This window comes from Parambassis ranga, chromosome 2 (assembly GCF_900634625.1).
Source record: "Parambassis ranga chromosome 2, fParRan2.1, whole genome shotgun sequence".
Lineage (NCBI taxonomy): Eukaryota > Metazoa > Chordata > Actinopteri > Ambassidae > Parambassis > Parambassis ranga.
In genome coordinates this window covers 254,936-274,927 of record NC_041023.1, presented here as the reverse complement: position 1 = coordinate 274,927, position 19,992 = coordinate 254,936, and the positions used below count along the sequence as shown (strand labels likewise).

Here is a 19,992-nt window from a genome sequence, read left to right as displayed (position 1 = left end):
TCTGTCTTTCTCTCTCTCTCTCTGTCCCTCCCTCTCTCTCTCTCTCTGTCTGTCTCTCTGTGTCTCTCTGTCTGTCTCTGTCCCTCTGTCTTTCTCTCTCTCTCTCTGTCCCTCTCTGTCTGTCTCTGTCCCTCCCTCTCTCTCTCTCTCTGTCTGTCTCTCTGTCTGTCTCTGTCCCTCTGTCTCTCTCTCTCTCTCTGTCCCTCTCTGTGGCTCCCTCTCGCTCGCTCTCTCTCTCTGTCTGTCTCTCTGTGTCTCTCTGTCTCTCTGTCTGTCTCTGTCCCTCTGTCTTTCTCTCTCTCTCTCTGTCCCTCCCTCTCTCTCTCTCTCTGTCTGTCTCTCTGTGTCTCTCTGTCTGTCTCTGTCCCTCTGTCTTTCTCTCTCTCTCTCTGTCCCTCTCTGTCTGTCTCTGTCCCTCCCTCTCTCTCTCTCTCTGTCTGTCTCTCTGTCTGTCTCTGTCCCTCTGTCTTTCTCTCTCTCTCTCTGTCCCTCTCTGTCTGTCTCTGTCCCTCCCTCTCTCTGTCCCTCTCTGTGTCTCTCTTCCTGTCACTGGTTGTTATGAACCATGTGACTCCGTCAGGTGCCTGTTCTTACTGCCTGTTGTTGTGGACTGTTGAGTTATTGATTATAAACTGTTAAACGCTGATTGGTCCCTGCAGGTTGGGTTGAAGTGGGCCGCTGGGAGGGGCGGAGCTGTTCTCAGTGGCTGACGGGTGGCGCAGCAGCAGCAGCGCTGTGTGGTGCTGGGACGGGTGGAGGAGCTGTCAGAGCACACTGAGGTCTTTCGTGTTCGAAGTGGACAGCGTGGCGTGATCACGTGAGTGCTGTGAACACCGCGTTGTCTTCTAAAGGGTTAATCCTGCAGCGGTCCGGAGTTCGGTTAATAGACGGAGCCGGACTTGAGCAGACTCGGTCCAGAGACCTCGGTCCAGAGACCTGTCAGTTTGCTGTTAACTGTTTATGAGTCCGTGTTCACTTCAAACACCACCAGACTGAACTTTGATTTATGACGTCACCAGGTCCAGCGTCTACTGAGCACGCGCGTGTGTGGAAAAGTTTCAAAGCTTTACATCAACTACAAAACTACCTGTAGTTTATTCCGACAGTTCGTGGGAGGCGGAGTCCGTCGAGACTTTAACTTTAAACTTTAACGGGTTAAACGGACGCCGTGACGCCACAGCAGGCTGTCGATGACGTTCTGCGTTTGTTCTACATCACACTAATAACCGATACTGTGACAGTGTTAGCATGTACCCATTGAAGCTGTCGTTTCCATGGAAACAGGTGTGTGAGCTGCATATGATGTCAGCGGTGAAGGTGGAGTGTGTGGTGAAGGCCAGCGCTCTGATTGGTGAAGGGCCAGTGTGGGAGGAGTCAGAGCAGACGCTCCTGTTCGTGGACATTGCTGGACGCAAAATCCACCGCTGGAGTCCAACAACACATCAGATCCGGTCTGTGGACACAGGTCGGTCCATTCCCAGCTGTCCTACCTGTGTGCCGCTTCCTGTCCCGTCTCACCTTTGCCCTCCCCTCAGGTGACATGGTGGGCTTTGCGGTTCCACGGAGCTCGGGCGGTTACGTCGCAGGTGTTGGTCGCAGCATTGTGGCTGTTGATTGGTCGACACAGATGATGACATCACTGGCAGAGGTCGATGAAGATAAGCCGAACAATCGACTGAATGACGGGAAAGTCGATCCGGTTGGCCGTCTGGTGGCAGGTAAGTGTGGTACCCGGTTACCTGTCCATTACCTGTGTTGCCACGGTAACGCTGTGATATGTGTCAGGTACGATGGGAAAGGAGGAGCAACCTGCGCAGGTTCAGAGGAAACAAGGGTCCCTGTTCTCAGTGACATCTGACCTCACTGTGACTAAACACCTGAGCCAGGTAACCTCCCTGCTACCTCCTCCTGTCTCTTCCTGTGTGTGCCTCCACCTGTCTGTTGCTGTCTGTCCCCCAGGTGGACATCTCTAACGGGCTGGACTGGTCTTTGGATCAGAGGACGCTTTACTACATCGATAGTTTGTCTTTGACTGTTGACGCGTTCGACTACGACCTGCACACCGGACACCTCGGTATTTATGCTGCACAGCATTCCTACTTTCACACACACACAGGAACAATGAACAGTACGTGTTTCCTAGGTAACCGGCGTGTGGTGTACCGTATGGAGGAGGGGGAGGGGCTTCCTGATGGGATGACGGTGGATGCCGAAGGTCGTCTGTGGGTAGCATGCTACAATGGAGGACGAGTGATCAATGTGGACCCCGCCACTGGTCAGTTGTCTGGGTGGTGCTGCTTCTTTTGCTGGCAGTGTGGTTACCGTGTCGTTTCCACAGGTGTGCGGCTGCAGACCGTCTCTTTGCCTGTGACGAAGACCACATCGTGCTGTTTCGGAGGTCCAGACTATTCTGACCTGTTTGTGACCTCAGCCAGTCTGGGCCTCGACCAATCAGAGAGCCAACGGCAGCCGCTGGCCGGAGCCACCTTCAGGGTGAGTCCACTGCTGTTCCCTGACTCACCTGTTCACACACCTGACTGCCTGTGTGTGTGTCTGCAGGTGAGAGGACTCGGGGTCAAAGGTCGACCTTCAAACTCATTTTCTGGGTGAACTCCAAGCAGCCACACCGAGCACAGATCGCCTGGATCAATACTTCTATTGATACATTAGTGTTAGCAGCATGTCACGAAACTTTGTGTGATTGTTGCAAATAAAGCCTGAGTCACATCAAGCACAGAGGATTGTGGGTAATGTAGTTTTCTGAGGGATGGGGCGCTTTTATTTTCACACCGAGTGCAGAAAGACCACCGACAACCAACACAGACAGAATGAGCTACACGTCTTCCTAGAAAATGTCTGTACACGTAGAAAACTTTGTGCTGTTTTTTTTTTCAATGTAAAATAAGCAAGGGGTGGAGCAGGGGGGGGGGGGGGGTGGGGGGGGCAGAGGAGGGCGGTGCAGTGTTGATGTCGGATGTAGGAACCAGATGTGCCTGACCAGTGGAGTCTGAAGCCGTGTCACAGACTGAGATCATCAGCCAGTCACAGCCAGAGTAACAGCGCCCCCTGTTTGTGACCCTGTTGAGGCTCTGCTGGCAGGAAGTTCAGGGAGGCAGAGCCAGCCTCTGGTTCTGTGGATGCTAACACTTCATGCTAACACTGTTTCTGGTTTATAAATAGAACCTGTGCGTGGCGGCGCCACTAAGGCGGTAAATACAGTAGAACACAGTAGAACAGAACAGAGTGAAAGGATTAGAACCCTGTACACGGTCCAGTTTAACACTGACCAAAGGAACCCAGGCCCAGCAGTCTGTTTCAGATGTTTAGCCATCATTAGCCCTCATGGTTTAAAAAGGCAACTGGGCTCCACAGCGCCCCCTGTGGTGGTTTCTGTCTTTGTCTGTAAGCGCTGCAGCGATATCTTCAGATCCTCTGACAGTTTCAGCAGGAAGTCTGCATCCTCGGACAGCTGAGCAAGATGACACAGGGAACCTCGCACAGATGTTTGGTGTCGCTGCGGGGGGCCGGATGGTTTTCTCAGCTGAAACTGCAGATGTTTAGGTGGAGGTGGAGTGACAGGATGGGAGTGGTAGGAGGTGGTAGCTGGGTTCCTGTCAGTGCTAAAAACGACCAATAGAAATAGAAAACATGATGTCATCAGTTCACAAAAATCTTGAAAGTGCTAATTGGTCCCGTCGATTAGAACTGGGCGTGGGCTGCCTGTTCTATCAGTAGTGCTCCTCAGAGTGGGCGGGGTCACAGAAGAAGCGAGAGCTGCGTTTAGCCGATCGTGCTGTGAAGGGGACAGTCTTCAAAGCTGCAGAGAAACACGACAACCAATCAGAGGATGAAACACTGCGGCCTGCTTATGACGGTGTGTGATGGTGTGACGTGTGTGACGGTGTGTGATGGTGTGACGTGTGTGACGGTGTGTGATGGTGTGACGGTGTGTGATGGTGTGACGGTGTGACGGTGTGTGATGGTGTGACGGTGTGTGACGGTATGTGATGGTGTGTGATGGTGTGACGGTGTGTGATGGTGTGACGTGTGTGACGGTGTGTGATGGTGTGACGGTGTGTGATGGTGTGATGGTGTGTGACGGTGTGACGGTGTGTGATGGTGTGACGGTGTGTGATGGTGTGACGGTGTGTGACGGTATGTGATGGTGTGTGATGGTGTGACGGTATGTGATGGTGTGACGTGTGTGACGGTGTGTGATGGTGTGACGGTATGTGACGGTGTGTGATGGTGTGACGTGTGTGACAGTATGTGATGGTGTGACGTGTGTGGCGGTGTGTGATGGTGTGACGGTATGTGACGGTGTGTGATGGTGTGACGGTGTGTGACGGTGTGTGATGGTGTGACGGTGTGTGACGGTGTGTGATGGTGTGATGGTGTGACGGTGTGTGACGGTGTGTGATGGTGTGACGGTATGTGACGGTGTGTGATGGTGTGACGGTGTGTGACGGTGTGTGATGGTGTGACGGTGTGTGACGGTGTGTGATGGTGTGACGGTGTGTGACGGTGTGTGATGGTGTGACGGTGTGTGACGGTGTGTGATGGTGTGACGGTATGTGACGGTGTGTGATGGTGTGACGGTGTGTGATGGTGTGTGATGGTGTGTGACGGTGTGTCACGGCGTGTGATGGTGTGACGGTGTGACAGTGTGTGATGGTGTGTGATGGTGTGTGACGGTGTTTACCTGTGATGATGTCCTCAATAGCACCGTCCTTCCCTTCATAAACATGGCGGCTGTCTTTTCCCTGTCGTCTCCTGAGCTCAGTGATCAGTTCCTGCTGCTGCCGCTTACCTCTGTGGGACGGAGACTGGAGGGGGCGGAGTTACATTAGTCACGCCTGCAGACCAATCACAGACTGATGGACAATGATGTAGCTGATTCTTACCTTGGTCTCCTCCTCCTCCTGCTGCTGCTCCTCCTGCTCTAGTTTCTCCAAGAGCATCTGCTCCTGACGCCGCCTCTGCTCGTTCTCCTCTTCTGCCAGCTACACACACACACATTATATGCCTTGAAGTCATGACCTCTTTGAGTTTTGACCTGTTTAAAAAGGTGGACCATGCCCTCCATGAAGGGGGCGGGTCTGTGACCTGTCACTCACCCTGTAGGCCTTGATGAAACGGACGAAGATGGGGAAGAAGACAGATGGCTGCATTGTCTTCGAACTCTCTCCAAAGAACTTCACCACGTCCTCAAAGGCATCCTGAGGTTAGTACAGACACACATTTTCAGAACTCTCTCCCTGTGTGTGTGTGTGTGTGTGTGTGTGTGTGTGTGAGGCGCTCACCTGAGCGATGCGTGCATCCTCCTGCAGCTTGCTGAGCCGTGATTCGTTCCTGCTGATGAAGTCTTTCAGCGTGGCGTTGTGCGAGACGCTGAACTCCCTCCAGGTGAGCTCCATGCCGCGCTGCAGCTCCCTCACATCACACAGCACGTTCTCCAGACTCACTTGTACAGGTGGACACACACAGGTGAGTCAGTCTGTCAGTGTGTGTTTGTGCAGTGCTGTGATTGGCTGACAGACTAACCTGCGGCAGCCTTGTCCACGTAGTGAAGCTCGTTGTAGAACAGAGACACTGCGGGGTATTTCTCTCTCAACACGTTGCCGATATAATGAAGCAGCGTCTGTTTTCTGTCAGTCGACTTGGTCTCCAGGAGCTACACACACACACACACACACACACACACGTTACATCTCAGGGGAAACTGTCCTCATTAAATTAGAAGAACATTACAGGGTGTTTTACTGTGGCGGTAAGACAGCCTGTGTGTGTGTGTGTGTGTGTTACCAGGTCTAAACTCTGCAGTTTGAATCCATACACAGCTCCTCTCTTACTGCTGTTCATGTAGTTCCCCAGAGCCAGGATGATCTACAGCACAGAAGCAGAATCAATAGACGTGCTCGTGCACAGAGCTGTAGAATGATCGGACACTCTGTGCCCTGTGACCACTAACCTCCAGGATCTTTTTGAGCTTCTGAGATGATTTTATAGAAACAGAAGCAGCGATAATGGCATGGAGTTGCTGAGAGGAAACACAGCACAGTCAGACGGGTCACATGGTTTCTCCCTGTCCCTCGCCCTCCCTCTCTCTCTCTCTTTCTTACCGGTGTTAGCATCTGGACATTGTCGGTGAAGTTGCCCATGAAATTCATGATGGTCATGCGCTGGCTGAGTCTTTCAATGCGACTGAACTGCATCATGAACCGGTCTTCGTCGCTCAGCGCCTCCAGAGGCTTTCTGTCCCTCTCGTATTGCCGTAGCAGCTTCACCTCTGCCTCTGTTGGCAGGAAACGCATCAGACACTCCACAAAATCAACCCGGACCGTGCGGAGGTCAAACCTGCAGGAAGAGTATGGGACATGTTCTGTGCTGCCTGATTCTGGGCCCATGAGTCTGTGTACATGTGCAGCTTGACCTACGTTTGGATGGCACGGCAGATGACCTCCGACCCCTGGCCGGCCTTCCTTAAGGTGATGGCCAGGTTTTTGGCTCGGTTGGCCTCTAGCAGGGAAACTTTGGATTGTGCTTTCTGTGGGAGTTTCTGCCGGGACAGGGTCAGATCCACCGCAGGACCCTGAGCCTTTGTCTTGAAGAGTTCCTCAAAATCCTCCATGTCCAGGTTCTAAGAGAAGAAGTCCAGACTTATTAGCACAGGCTGTTGTGCTGCAGACTCCCTCTCAGCTGATGAAGCAGCCTCTGTCTCTTACCTGAAGGATAGACTCATCGTCAATGTCATTGAACACAGTTCCGTTAATTTGGCTCGGCTTCAGAGCGACCCAGTTTAGCACAGGCATCCGGAACTTGGTCTGGATTGGCTTTTTAATCTTCACCGCTGCATCAGACAGAGAGACAGGTGAGGTGACAAGTGAGCAGTCAATACTTAGATGTTCAGTACACATCAAAAAGGTGATCATGTGACAGTGGGAGCTGACAAACAAGCCAATCATTGGGCGGCTCCCAGGTGATGTAGAGGATGTAACAATGTTTAAATAATGAAGTCAACATACAGAATAACTTGAGAGGACCCTCTGCAGCAGAAGAAGAAGAAACATCATGTTAGTGTCACGAGATGTTTTCCATGACGACTGAAAGCCCTGCATTCTGGTTGGCTGGGAGGTTTCTGTGTTAGACTCACCTGCAAGTCCAGAGTTAAAGATGACTGTAGGTGATCCCCCTGAACCTGGGAGAGGGGGAGCCACCGGGGGAGGAGGCGGTGGCATGGGGATGGAGGAGAGCTCACTTGTCCGACAGGGTGGTGGAGGCGGTGGAGGGGGTGGAGGAGGAGCAGGGGGAGGAGGTGCAGGGTACGGACCATTGGACACTTCAACTTCAACAGAAAGAAGAAGGGCGACAGACTTAGAAGCATCTGGCCGATGATGGTCTAACCTGTGGTCTAATTGGTGGAGTCGTGTCTTACCTGTGCCTGGCATTGGCGGAGGAGGAGGTGGAGGGGGTGGGACTGACAGGCCTGAAGCATTGCCCGTGCTGTGATAGGCGATGGTCTCAGGGCTGCAGAAATTGATTAAGTAGTCAGTGTTGCGGTCCTTTATTTTGACGGCCTGTTTGCTTTGTTTTCACCACTTCCTGTCTGATCTAGCTCATCTCTGCTTGTGTCTTACCTGGGGGACAGGTTGGGGCAGGGTGGGGGTGAGGGGGAGGCGGAGTCACCCACCCCGCCGTCCCCCTCTCCTCTCTGAGGTTGAGGTGCTCCAGGTCCTCCGGCCTGCTGTGCCTCCTGCGCCTGACGCTCCAGACGACTTTGGCGCCGGATCGTCTGGTCCTTCTCACGGACTATCCGCCGCAGAGTGTGTACCTGGGAGTTGGCACTCGCATACACCTCCTGCACAGGTGAGTGGAGGAAAAGGGGGGTTACAGTCCGTCTCAGTGAGACAGTGTGTGGTTTCCATGGTAACAGCACTGACCCGAAGCTGGTCCAGCTCTTTGTTGGCTTGCATCAGTTGTTTCTCCAGTTCAACGATCTTCAGCATTGCTTCATTCTCCACATCTAGCAAACGCTCCGACATCTGCAGACAGAGGGAGGGCACGGGTCTGAACCATACCTGTCTCTGCTGTTGTTGGTCCCCATCCAGGATGAGGGAAAGAGAGGAGCCCCTCTTACCGTGCTCAGGCTCTCCTCCAGTTCCTCGACTCTCTCCAGAGCAGCAGTTTTGGTCTCAGCATCCTCCAGCAGTGTCCCGACATCAAACACGTTGTCCAGGTATGCCTGAATCTGAACCTGCAGCCTGTCGCTCTCTGTGTGCTTCAGCCGCTGAAGTCAAACAGGTGAGGACACGGGTAAAAGAAGCTGGTTACTCAACAGTTGCTGTGGAGAGGTGACAAAGACCTGCCAGGGATTGTGCGATTGGCTGAGAGGCGGTCATGTGATTAGCTGTATATACCTCCAGGTGCTCATCCAGGTTGAGTTTGGTGAAGTCGTACTGCAGGTGGACTCTAAAGTTCATGTCCTCCACTGAGTGAACCACAATGTTGATGAACTGCATGCAGGCCACCTGACAACCATTTCCATGACAACAGAGCACCAACAGTTATTGACCTGACAGTGTCACATGTCCTGTTACAAACTGTAATCATTCAGGAAGCTGATCATTACCAGGAAGTCGATGTTGTCGTCCTCATTCTTAAAATGTTCCATCAACTTCTCAAAACGCATGGACTCTGAACACACCTGTAATCAGACAGTCCATCAGTGAGCAGAAGGAACCCCTCAGACACTAGTGTACAGTGTTGATTTACCGTTTTAAAGTTGTCAAAGGCTGACAGGATTATCTCATGTCCTCCTCTGACCAAACACACAGCTGCCAGCAGCTCCAGGACAAGAGCCTTCGTCCTGATGAGGAGAGGGAACCAAAGTGCTTTTAATGTATATCTACGTCTTGTTGGTTCAGGCCTGCACTATTCTGCAGTACTACCTGGGGTTCCTGTTGTTGAGGCTGAGGGCGATCTCGTTAACAGCGTGAGGGTGAGACATCACCATGTTGAAACCATACTGAGGAGGATAAGGATGAAGATGAGTTGTGGTTTGAAGGTATGTAGATGTGTGCGATGGACTTAACGCCTTACCTGGTAGTTCATGATGGCACGCAGACACATGACACAAACGTGAACGTCGTCTTTCTTGCAGACGAGTCGAGAGTTTTTCAGCGTGCGGCGGCTCGGCAGCGTGTTGGAGCGGGTCACCAGGGTCGAGCTGTGAACATGAACAAAGTGTGGCGTCAGAGACCAGAGTCTCCTGATGCTTCTGTACTCTCGTTTCTTCCTCTGCTACCTGATGGAGTGCCGCGCTGCTCGTGGTACCGACGAGGAGGGGGAAGGTAGACTACAATCACCATGGAGATCCTCTATGGACCGACTCCATGGAGAGTCGATGGAGGACGCGTCCCCTCCGGCATCAGACTGCTCGCCATCGAACCTGAGCACACACACATGTTCATGCTGTTTTCTGCTGTGATCATTCTGAAGCTCAAACTGTCAGAATCCTTGCAACTCACGTGACTGCGTACTGAGCGAATGACAAATACTCAACCAGAACATCCAGACCCCGATTCTCCTCGTTCAGAAACTCTCTGACCCACCTGTAGACAGACCGGTGAGAGAGACATGGTTGAGACACAGAGAGGTGAGAGAGGGACAGGTGAGAGAAAGACATTTACCCAATGTGGTTTGTGCGAAGAGAAATCTCAAGCTCTCTGAGTGTCTGTGTGGACTCCTGAACTCTGCGCCTGAACTTCTGTGACAGAGACAGACAGGTTCAGACAAGCTGACGCAGTGCCCTCTGAAGGTTCGAGGGTGAATTCAGAAATATTTCAGAAATAAAAGCTCACCTTGCGAGTGACAGCCGGGTCGAGGAACCCTCTGAGCTTCTGGATGTAGGTATGTGGTGGGTTCTTCACCTGGAACCTCTCCTATTTGCCAGACACATGATTAAATTCAAACCTCTGCCGACATCCTCATGATTGGTCCAGCAGACAGGTTTTCAGTGGTACTTCCTACCTGATCACAGATCAACTCCCACTTCTTGTCATTGTCATAGGAACGCAGCAGGCGCACCTTGTCAGGTGGTAGATTCATCGAATTCTGCAACACAAGCACAGCTTCCGTTCCATCATCTGGACCCAGGTGTTCCTACTAACATGTTTCTGCCTCTGTCAGACACACCCGGAACCTCGACTCTGTAAACTGTGACCAAGTGATCAGGGGGACCAGTCAGGACCCCACTACAAAGTAGTCCTACTGAGACCAGATGAAGCAATAGACCGGGCACAGAGGACCAGAACCAGACCGGATACAGACTAGAACAGAGACTGCAGACATGCCCCTCAGGAGTCTTTACATCTGGCACCATGCTCACTTCATCCTGCAGCATGTTCAGTCATAGAGCTGCTGCAAATTTTTTCAACATGTCTCCCTCGTGTGTGTGTGCGCATACATATGTTTACCTACCAGTGCGATGGAGAACCTCTCCTCCAGTTCAGCTGGGTCGGGCATCGGTAGGCGAACCGGGGCGGCTCGGGACCGAATCACAGCCAGCTGGCTCTCCATACTCTCTGCGTTACCCATCACACACACTCAGTGAACACACACACAGCGAACACGGTGAACACACCCACCAACAGCGGCACACACACTCAGCAGACACACAGCAGCAGGAACATGTGGTCGGCCATCACTGTGAAGGCAGATGGGCAGTCGAGCTGTGAAGGCCCGTCTCTCTCTCTCTCTCCTCCTCTCTCACCGTCTCTCTCTGTCTGTCTCTTTGTCTCTCGGCCTCTCCGCCACCGCTGCTGCTGATGATGATGCTGCTGCTGCTGATCCAGATGAAGGCTCAACCGCTGTGTTATTGTATGTGTGTGTGTGTGTGAGCTTGTGTGGCAGATCAGCCGGCTAATCCTCCCCCTCTCCTCCCCCACACCAAGAAAGAAAGAGAGGCGGCCTCCCCCCTCTTTGTCTCTCTCTCTCTCACAGCTGCAGTCTTTGTGCAGCTCGCTCGACCCTCCCGCCTGCCTCTCGCTCTCTGCCTCCTCAGACAATGAACCCTCTGCTGCCACAGGCTCCGCCCACCACACACACACATACACACAAACACACACATACACACATCGAGGAGGGGTGGAGAGAGAGCGAGCTGCTGCAAACTAAATGTAGAATAAAAACCCCTCTAGTGGAGGCTGATCAGACTGCAGCGAATGGAGTGCGCTGCCATGTGGCCAGTCACAGAACTACAGCTTCCTGCAGCTCAGTGACATGTTTGTTTGCTGACATGTGATTTTTAACATGAGCCAGGGGCATCATGGAGCTGGATGAGTCCTCTGATTCATCATGTATTGGAAGTCTTCCTGTGAAGTCTCCCAGCAGTCCTGATGGAATATGAAACATCTACAGTAGGAGCAGCTAATGACGCATGTCCTGATGAAAGGGCAGCAACACTGTGCAGGCCAGGTGCATTGTGGGTAAGCTAGACCCAAGTTCACTCTGTGGCTGTGTCTAAAGCCACTCACACACACACTCTGACACTCAGATGCACAGCAGTAGAATCATTACAGTCCATGTAGTGCACTCAGTGTATCCCACAATGCACCACTGAAGGTAAACATCGATTTAACGGGCACAGAAATGAGGTCCAGAAGACCCAGCCGGTGGAATGCTCCTTTACTGGACTGCAGCACCAAGGACAGAGTCTGCAGCTGCCCCGCCCACTCCGAAGCGTCATCACAGAGCGCGCGCGTGTGTGCGCGTGTGTGTGTGAGAGAGAGAGAGACAGGTAGTGAGGGAGACAGGTGGGAAGAGGCAGACAGTTCTATGGAGCGGGTTTTGGTTCCGGTTCTGCTTCTTGTATCTTAACGGTATCACGCTCTGATCAGGCAGACAGCTCTTCCTCCTCCTCCTCCTCCTCCTCGGGTGCTGCAGAGAGGCTCGCGCCGCTCGCTCGGGTTGTCGTCATGGGAACAGCGCTATCTCTGTCTCCGGGCTCGCGGAAAACCGCCGCTCGTGGCCCGGAGAAGGTCGTGGAGCTCGAGGCGCAGAAGCCGCCTGTGGCCCGTGAGGAGGAGGAGAAGGACGGAGAGGAGAAGAAGAAGAAGCGACACCCGGTGCTGCTGCACGCGCTCAGCTGGAAGAAACGGCTCGTGGCCGCGCGTGCCAAGAGGAAGGGCGGGAAGAAGGTGAAGCCCGCGGCTGAGCCCGGGCACGTGCAGCCGGAGCAGGCGGACGGCCGCCACAGAGCCACGAGAGCCGGACACAGGCACGGACCCATCCCGGTACCCGTGCCCACCGTCCCAGAACAGTGCCAGAAGCAGAGGCAGGGCGGGCCGGATCTCACCGTGTCCCCGCGGCGGGTGGTGGTGCAGGTGGGTGCTTCATCCATCACATGAGTCCGAGGCAGGTGTTTGTCCTCAGACCAGATACTCACATACTCACAGTCCTCCGACAGTTATTCACAGCTAAAGTCTGCAGAATTATTTTTTTACTGTGTCCTCTCTGCTTCTGTCCCCTCCTCTGTGTACTCTGTCCTTCTGTCCTCTCTGCTTGTGTCCTCTTTGCTTGTCTTCTCTCCTGTCCCCCTCCTTGTGTCCTCTCTCCTTGTGTCCTCTCTCCTTGTGTCCTCTTTCCTTCTGTCCTCTCTGCTTGTGTCCTCTTTGCTTGTCTTCTCTCCTGTCCCCCTCCTTGTGTCCTCTCTCTTTGTGTACTCTGTCCTTCTGTCCCCCCTCCTTGTGTACTCTGTCCTTCTGTCCTCTCTCCTGCCCCCTCTATCCTGCCCCCCCCTCCTAATGTCCCCTCTCCTTGTGTCCTCTCTTCTTCTGTCCTCTCTCCTGTCCCCCTCCCTGTGTCCTCTCTGCTTGTGCCCTCTCTCCTTCTTTCCCTTCTCCTTGTGTCCTCTCTGCTTGTGTCCTCTCTCCTTGTCTACTCTGTCCTTCTGTCCTCTCTCCTGTGCCCTCTCTCATGCCCCCCCCTCCTTGCGTCCTCTCTCATTGTGTCCTCTCTCCTGTCCCCCTCCTTGTGTCCTCTCTCCTGTCCCCCCTCCTTGTGTACTCTGTCCTTCTGTCCTCTCTCCTTGTGTCCTCTCTCCTGCCCCCCCCTCCCTGTGTCCTCTCTGCTTGTCTCCTCTCTCCCTATGTCCTTTCTCCTTCTGTCCTCTCTCCTGTCCCCCCCTCCCTGTGTCCTCTCTCCTTCTGTTCCCTCTCCTTCTGTCCTTTCTCCTTGTGTCCTCTCTTCTTCTGTCCTCTCTCCTTGTGTCCTCTCTGTTTATGTCCCCTCTCCTTGTGTACTCTGTCCTTCTGTCCCTTCTCCTTGTGTCATCTCTCCTTGTGTACTTTGTCCTTCTGTCCTCTCTGTTTGTGTCCTCTCTCCTTGTGTACTCTGTTCTTCTGTCCTCTCTCCTGTCCCCCCTCCTTGTGTCCTCTCTCCTTCTGTTCCCTTTCCTGTCTCCCCTCCTTCTGTCCTTCTGTCCTCTCTCCTTGTGTCCTCTCTCCTTCTGTCCCCTCTCCTTGTGTCATCTCTCCTTGTGTACTCTGTCCTTCTGTCCTCTCTCCTTGTGTCCTATCTGCTTGTGTCCTCTCTCCTTGTGTACTCTGTTCTTCTGTCCTCTCTCCTTATGTCCTCTCTCCTGTGCCCCCTCCTTGTGTCCTCTCTCCTTCTGTCTCCTACAGGCGTCCACAGGGGAGCTCCTTCGCTGTCTTTCAAACTTTCTCTGTCGTCGCTGTGTCAAACTGAAAGAGCTGTCGTCCAACCAGATCGTCCTCTGGTTCAGGAACGTGGATCGAGCGCTGCTGGTTCAGGGCTGGCAGGTCAGTGCGTCTCTGTGGTACTGAGACTGTGCAGTACTGACAGCAGTACTGACAGCAGATCGGTCCTCTGTCGTTCCCCTGCAGGACCAGTGCTTCATCGGTCCGTCCAGTCTGGTCTTCGTATACCTGCTGTGTCGGGACCTGGTGGACGAGGACACGTCGTCAGAGCAGGAGCTTCACGCCACCTTTCTCACCTGTCTCTACCTGGCCTACTCCTACCTGGGCAACGAGATCTCCTACCCGCTGAAACCTTTCCTGGTGGAGTCCAGCCGAGATGCATTCTGGGAGAGAGCGCTGGAGTCCATTGACCGGCTGAGCGCTGACATGCTGCGGATCAATGCCGACCCGCACTTCTTCACCGAGGTGTTCCAGGACTTGAAGAAGCAGGGCTGGGTGAGGGAGGAGGAGAAGCAGGAAGTGAAGGAGGGGAAAGAGGACCGCGGGGACAGCAGAGTGGAGGATCTGGATCGTTAAGAAAAGAGAGGGGACCCCAGTATTTGTCAGTGAGACTCACCCACCAGCCACTGACCCACGGAGGTCTGAATGTGAACTGGTTGCAGAGCACCACTGTAACCACGGCAACCTTTGACCTCCTGCTGAACAGAGCCTGGAAACTAGTTCACTTTAATTGCATGCTGTCAATCAAACCTATAAGTACCATTAGACCAGTCACCATGGCGACCTCACATGTGCTCTCCAGCCTCATGTCATTCAGAAATGTTTTTGTTTACCAGAGGAAAACAAACAGGGAGCTGATCATTGGTCATTGATCATCATATTGATTAGCATCTTCTGTCCTCCGTTGCCATGGACGCAGCAGGTCATGTGACCTGACGATGTAAGTTTGTGTTTTGTCTGTGCCAACTGTTTTTCTACAGAAACTACCATCATAAACAACACAAGTCACCTGACTGTCTGGTGCCTCTTATTTCCTGTCACATGATCACAGCTGAGGTCTGTTGGCTTCTCCTGGATTCTGCTGCCGTCTGCTGTGTGTCAGTGTGTGTCTGTCTGTGTCTGTGTGTGTCTGCATGTGTCTGTGTGTGTCTGTCTGCTGTGTGTCAGTGTGTGTCTGTCTGTGTCTGTGTGTGTCTGCATGTGTCTGTGTGTGTCTGTCTGCTGTGTGTCTGTGTGTGTCTGTCTGTGTCTGTGTGTGTCTGCATGTGTCTGTGTGTGTCTGTCTGCTGTGTGTCTGTGTGTCTGTCTGTGTCTGTGTGTGTCTGCATGTGTCTGTGTGTGTCTGTCTGCTGTGTGTCTGTGTGTCTGTGTGTGTGTCTGCATGTGTCTGTGTGTGTCTGTCTGTGTCGGTGTGCTGTGTGTCTGTGTGTCTCTGCGTGTGTCTGTGTGTTTGTGTCTGTCTGTGTGTGTGTCTCTGTGTACGTTGTCTGTGTTTGTGTGTGTGTCTGTGTGTGTTGTCTGGTGTGTCTGTGTGTGTGTGTTGTCTGTGTTTGTGTGTGTCTGGTGTGTGTGTCTGTGTATGTGTGTGTCTCTGTGTGTGTCTTTGTGTGTGTGTGTGTCTGGTGTGTGTGTGTGTGTGTTTCTGCTGTGTGTGTGTGTGTTGTCTGTGTTTGTGTTTGTCTGGTGTGTGTGTCTTTGTGTGTGTGTCTGTGTGTCTGCTGTGTGTGTGTGTTTCTGCTGTGTGTCTGGTGTGTGTGTGTGTGTGTGTTTCTGCTGTGTGTCTGCTGTGTGTGTGTGTTTGTCTTTGTGTGTCTGGTGTGTGTGTGTGTGTCAGACTGCACTGAGTCACTGCTGCATCACTGCTCTGGTTTTTGTGAATAGCAGACTGAGGTCACATGATGCTCCCTGCTTGCTGCTGATTGGTCCAGATTTGCTGCAGAGAGAGAAACGGGTAATTCATTCATTTCCCTCAGTGATGATGAAGATGTGAAGTCTTCATCCTCACGATCATATAAAGAACTTCAGTGGTTTTCTGTTACAGGTCGACTGAAGGAGCCGGCAGCTGTGGTGAGTAGATCCATGTCTGTTTCCTCTAAGGTTGGATCACTGTCCCCCAACAGGTGTTTACAGCCAAGTGTTTTATTCTGAAGGGTCAGTTCTCTAATGGCCACAAGGGGGAGACAGAGGTTTGTTTGTGGCAGATGTTTACATCTGTTTGAGCAACAAATGTCACCTGATGTTGTTGTTTGTGTCCAATCTAAGGGTGACGCTGTGTGATGTAACCCGAAGCTCTGTTGCACCACTTCCTGTTCAAACGTTTCAGAATAAAAGGGACCACGTGAAACTGCAGCTGTTTGAAAACACATGATGTTGCAACAAGCACGCACACACACACACAAAGACTCACACAGTCTCAGTGAAGTTTGGGCTTGAAGGTGTTGACAGAGTTTCTTCAAATATGGCTGAAACCAGGTCAGACGTCTCAGGAGTCTGCTGATATAAAATCATAAAGTTATATCCTAAAGGTCAAAGGTCAGCTGCTCTTTGTGCGTTCACACATTTAGAATGTAAACACGTTTGTGTTCTTGGAGTGTGTGTGTGTGTGTCTCCTCACACATGAGGCATGTGCAGGAGGGGCTGCAGCTATTTTCTCCGAATCAGCCTGACAAACAGCCGGCCAGGGGACGAATGGGGGTGGAGCGACCCCTCCACGGGGTATAAAAGGCGGAGGAGCTCCAGACCCCGCAGATCAAAGCAGAGACACACCATGGACATCCAGACGGGTCAACTGGTGCGCTCACTCGGCGCTATGGAGGACCTGGAGAAACAGCTCAGCTGCCCCATCTGCCTGGACATGTTCACCAAGCCGGTGGTGATCCTTCCCTGCCAGCACAACCTGTGCCGCGGCTGTGCCAATGACCTGTATGAGTCCAAGAACCCCTACCACTTCTCTGGGGGCACCTTTCGCTGCCCTACCTGCCGCTTCGAGGTGGTTCTGGACCGGCACGGCGTGTACGGGCTGCAGAGGAACCTGTTGGTGGAGAACATCATCGACATCTACAAGCAGCAGCAAGAGAGCCAGGGCGGTGGCGGTGAGGACCCACCGCTGAAGGACAAGGACGCCAAGGAGCCACGGTGCAAGGAACACGAGGACGAGCGCATTAACATCTACTGCATCAGCTGCCAGACCCCCACCTGCTCCATGTGCAAGGTGTTCGGCCAGCACAAAGACTGTGAGGTGTCGCCGCTGCAGACCGTCTACCAGAGCCAGAAGAGCGAGCTGCGTGCTGCTGTGGAGCTGCTGGCCACAGGAAACGGCTGCCTCCAGGCGGTGGTGGCGCAGATGGACGACACACGCCGGGTGATTGAGGAGAACGGCGAGCTGCAGAGGAGGCGGCTCGGGGAGAGCTTCGACCTGCTGTACGCTCTTCTGGAGGAGAGGAAGGCCGAGCTGCTGGAGCGCGTCGGCCGCGAAGAGCAGGACAAGATCGCAGCCATGCGGGCGCTGGCGGGTGAGTACAGGCAGCAGCTGCAGCTCAGCCAGCAGCTGCAGGACAAGCTGAAGCAGAGCATGGAGCAGAGCGGCGCCGCCGAGTTCTTGCTCACCGCCAAACAGCTGCAGGACGAGGCCCAGCAGGCGGCCCGAGCGGCCCAACTGCAGAGGCCTGAGCCGGGCTACGAGAGCATGGAGTACCTGCGCCTGGACACACAGGAGGTGGAGGCTTTGCTCGTTCGCATCGACTTCAGACAGGATGGTGGCGAGGGAAACTGAGGACGAGCTGGACCCAGGACAGAGAGCTCCGTCAGGGAGGAGAGACTTTGGACTGGTTCATGTCTGAGGAGTCCCAGCTGGCCAAGGGAGAGCACCTGCAGAAACTCTGGACTAAAAGAAATGTGTTTTATACTTGACCTGTGTTGTTGACCTTTTCTACTTTTCTATTTGTTGTTTGTTTTGTCTGGACGGAGTTCAGACCCACTTCACTGTAACACTGAAAACTTGAACTTTGAATGTGTGAATAAAGTTTCTTTGGATGGTCTCTGCTGTGCCTGTTTATTTCGGACCTCTGGGCTGTATTTAGTTGTGCTCGGGTTTTCCTAAATTGACCCGAGTCAGTGAACGTGTCCTGGCCTTGTTTAGACGTCTGTGGTGAAATGGAGGCTATTTCTGTGCCGAGGTGAGAGGTCTGGAATAGACGTGTTGAAGAGGGTTTTTGTGGGGTCGTGTTTCAGAGCATGACCCAGCTGGACTGAGGCATGCTGGGAACCGCAGCCGTGCGTTATCAGACCGCCACTCGGAGTCAAGAAGTGGCAACACAAACAGAAGGTCAGCTGTGTCGTCTCTGCAGCTGCAGGACCAGCAGTCGATGACTCAGTAATAAGTCCTTCGGTCATGGATCTGTAACCACGCGGTGTCACAGAGAAGCCGGCCAACAGGCTGTCAGCCGGGTCCACTGTCCTGTGTCCTTCATCAGGAGGACCGCGTTGGCTCGGTTCTGATGTGAGAACGCTGGGTGAACGCTGTGACCCGGCAGCTCTCAGCTGCTCCTCAGATCTATTTCCATCCTGCTGCCTGTAAAGGCTCAGAGCCCGCGGCGGGTTATTTTCAGCCTGTGCAGGAAAACACCGCGACACACTTTAATAATACACTGAACAGGTTTATTAGGTTTATTGTTGCTTCCACTGCTGCGAAGACAGAAGCCTGGGCAGGTGAACGAGGCCGAGGGGGTCACTGTGTCAGATAACAGCAGGAGGAGGAGGAGGAGGAAGAGGAGGAGGAGGAAGAGGAGGAAGGGGGGGAGGAAGGGGGGGACTTCCACTGGGTTAAGTCCATGAAGCTAAAGTTAGACTGCAATAACAGCTGCTGCTTCACTGTACAACAAACTGACCCCATCTACCAAGGGGGAGGAGGAGGAGGAGGAGGAGAGAGGCTGAAGGACCTGTCATTCACAGAATGATCCTGTTAGCCTTTGTGCTAATGCTGGAATAGCTTTTTATAACATTAGCAGTGATGAATCATTTCAGCGTGACATGATGCTGATGGTTGTTAGAAATCTAAAACTTTTATTTCATTAAAGATTTGATCCAAACTGGGAACACTAATGGAACCTGGTTCTTCCATTTGACCTCAGCCCGCTGTGAACGTGACGGACACGTGTGTGAACCTTCTGAACTCACGTCCTGTTTATAGCACACGTATGTTGTGTCTGTGCTGTGAGCCGAGGGAACCACAGTCTGATGACTGAGTTATTATTTCTGAAGGATGTGGAGCAAAGCGCCCCCCGGTGGCCCAAGCCAGGAATTACAGACGTCTCTGGGTTTAAATAAAAATCAAAAAATGTTGCTGCCTGTGTGTGTTTTAGTGTGTCCTGTGTGTGTTTTAGAGTGTGTCCTGTGTGTGTTTTAGAGTGTGTCCTGTGTGTGTTTTAGAGTGTGTCCTGTGTGTGTTTGCTTCAGTGTGTGTGTTATTGTGTGTCTGTGCTTCAGTGTGTGTCTTATTCAGTGTGTGTGTCCTGTGTGTGTGTTATTCTGTGTGTGTGCTTCAGTGTGTGTGTTATTCTGTGTGTGTGCTTCAGTGTATGTGTTATTAAGTGTGTGTTCCTCTGCGTGTGTGTTTCAGTGTGTGTGTGTTTCAGTGTGTCCTGTGTGTGTTCCTCTGCGTGTGTGTTTCAGTGTGTGTGTGTTTCAGTGCGTCCTGTGTGTGTGTGTGTTTCAGTGCGTCCTGTGTGTGTGTGTGTTTCAGTGTGTGTGTGTTTCAGTGTGTGTGTGTTTCAGAGTGTGTCCTGTGTGTGTGTTTTAGAGTGTGTCCTGTGTGTGTTTTAGAGTGTGTCCTGTGTGTGTTTGCTTCAGTGTGTGTGTTATTGTGTGTCTGTGCTTCAGTGTGTCCTGTGTGTGTCTGTGCTTCAGTGTGTGTCTTATTCAGTGTGTGTGTCCTGTGTGTGTGTTATTCTGTGTGTGTGTGTGCTTCAGTGTGTGTGTTATTCTGTGTGTGTGCTTCAGTGTGTGTTATTAAGTGTGTGTTCCTCTGCGTGTGTGTTTCAGTGTGTCCTGTGTGTGTTCCTCTGCGTGTGTGTTTCAGTGTGTGTGTGTGTTTCAGTGTGTGCTTCAGTGTGTCCTGTGTGCGTCCTGTGTGTGTGTGTTTCAGTGTGTGTGTGTGTTTCAGAGTGTGTTTGTGTGTGTGTATTTCAGAGTGTGTGTGTTTCAGAGTGTGTCCTGTGTGTGTGTTTCAGTGTGTGTGTGTGTTTCAGTGTGTGTGTGTGTGTTTCAGTGTGTGTGT

General features: G+C 52.7%; 3 protein-coding genes and 1 pseudogene across 4 annotated transcripts; 3 read left to right on the top strand and 1 right to left on the bottom strand.

Moving 5' to 3' along the window:
* The first annotated feature begins 525 nt into the window (after positions 1-525).
* rgn (regucalcin) lies at positions 526-2,736 on the top strand. Its single transcript, XM_028398672.1, has 8 exons — positions 526-817; positions 1,285-1,465; positions 1,536-1,718; positions 1,786-1,886; positions 1,960-2,074; positions 2,144-2,275; positions 2,339-2,493; positions 2,560-2,736. Exons 2-8 carry the CDS (start codon positions 1,300-1,302, stop codon positions 2,608-2,610), a joined length of 903 nt encoding a protein of 300 aa, XP_028254473.1. The 5' UTR covers positions 526-817; positions 1,285-1,299; the 3' UTR covers positions 2,611-2,736.
* Positions 2,737-2,915: 179 nt separating this feature from the next.
* Positions 2,916-10,935, bottom strand: fmnl2b (formin-like 2b). The gene is made up of 28 exons (XM_028399375.1): positions 10,480-10,935; positions 10,030-10,113; positions 9,861-9,941; positions 9,690-9,766; positions 9,528-9,611; positions 9,305-9,448; positions 9,100-9,226; positions 8,949-9,025; positions 8,773-8,866; positions 8,630-8,704; positions 8,418-8,528; positions 8,138-8,287; positions 7,941-8,042; positions 7,638-7,858; positions 7,436-7,527; positions 7,154-7,345; positions 7,026-7,046; positions 6,726-6,850; positions 6,438-6,640; positions 6,123-6,357; positions 5,972-6,040; positions 5,806-5,886; positions 5,545-5,674; positions 5,304-5,464; positions 5,118-5,219; positions 4,905-5,003; positions 4,703-4,826; positions 2,916-3,817 (listed from the first exon to the last, which is right to left on the bottom strand). Exons 1-28 carry the CDS (start codon positions 10,594-10,596, stop codon positions 3,729-3,731), a joined length of 3,267 nt encoding a protein of 1,088 aa, XP_028255176.1. The 5' UTR covers positions 10,597-10,935; the 3' UTR covers positions 2,916-3,728.
* Positions 8,644-14,726, top strand: LOC114431761 (cyclin-dependent kinase 5 activator 2-like). 2 transcript variants are annotated; one of them, XM_028399377.1, is made up of 4 exons: positions 8,644-9,064; positions 9,161-12,383; positions 13,683-13,820; positions 13,905-14,726. In XM_028399377.1, exons 2-4 carry the CDS (start codon positions 11,976-11,978, stop codon positions 14,292-14,294), a joined length of 936 nt encoding a protein of 311 aa, XP_028255178.1. In that variant the 5' UTR covers positions 8,644-9,064; positions 9,161-11,975; the 3' UTR covers positions 14,295-14,726. The 2 variants fall into 2 exon arrangements, with proteins under 2 accessions (XP_028255178.1, XP_028255177.1); XM_028399376.1 differs by having other exon boundaries at positions 8,644-12,383.
* A 1,725-nt stretch (positions 14,727-16,451) lies between these two features.
* LOC114432649 (E3 ubiquitin-protein ligase TRIM63 pseudogene) lies at positions 16,452-17,755 on the top strand (annotated as a pseudogene).
* Positions 17,756-19,992: the final 2,237 nt, after the last annotated feature.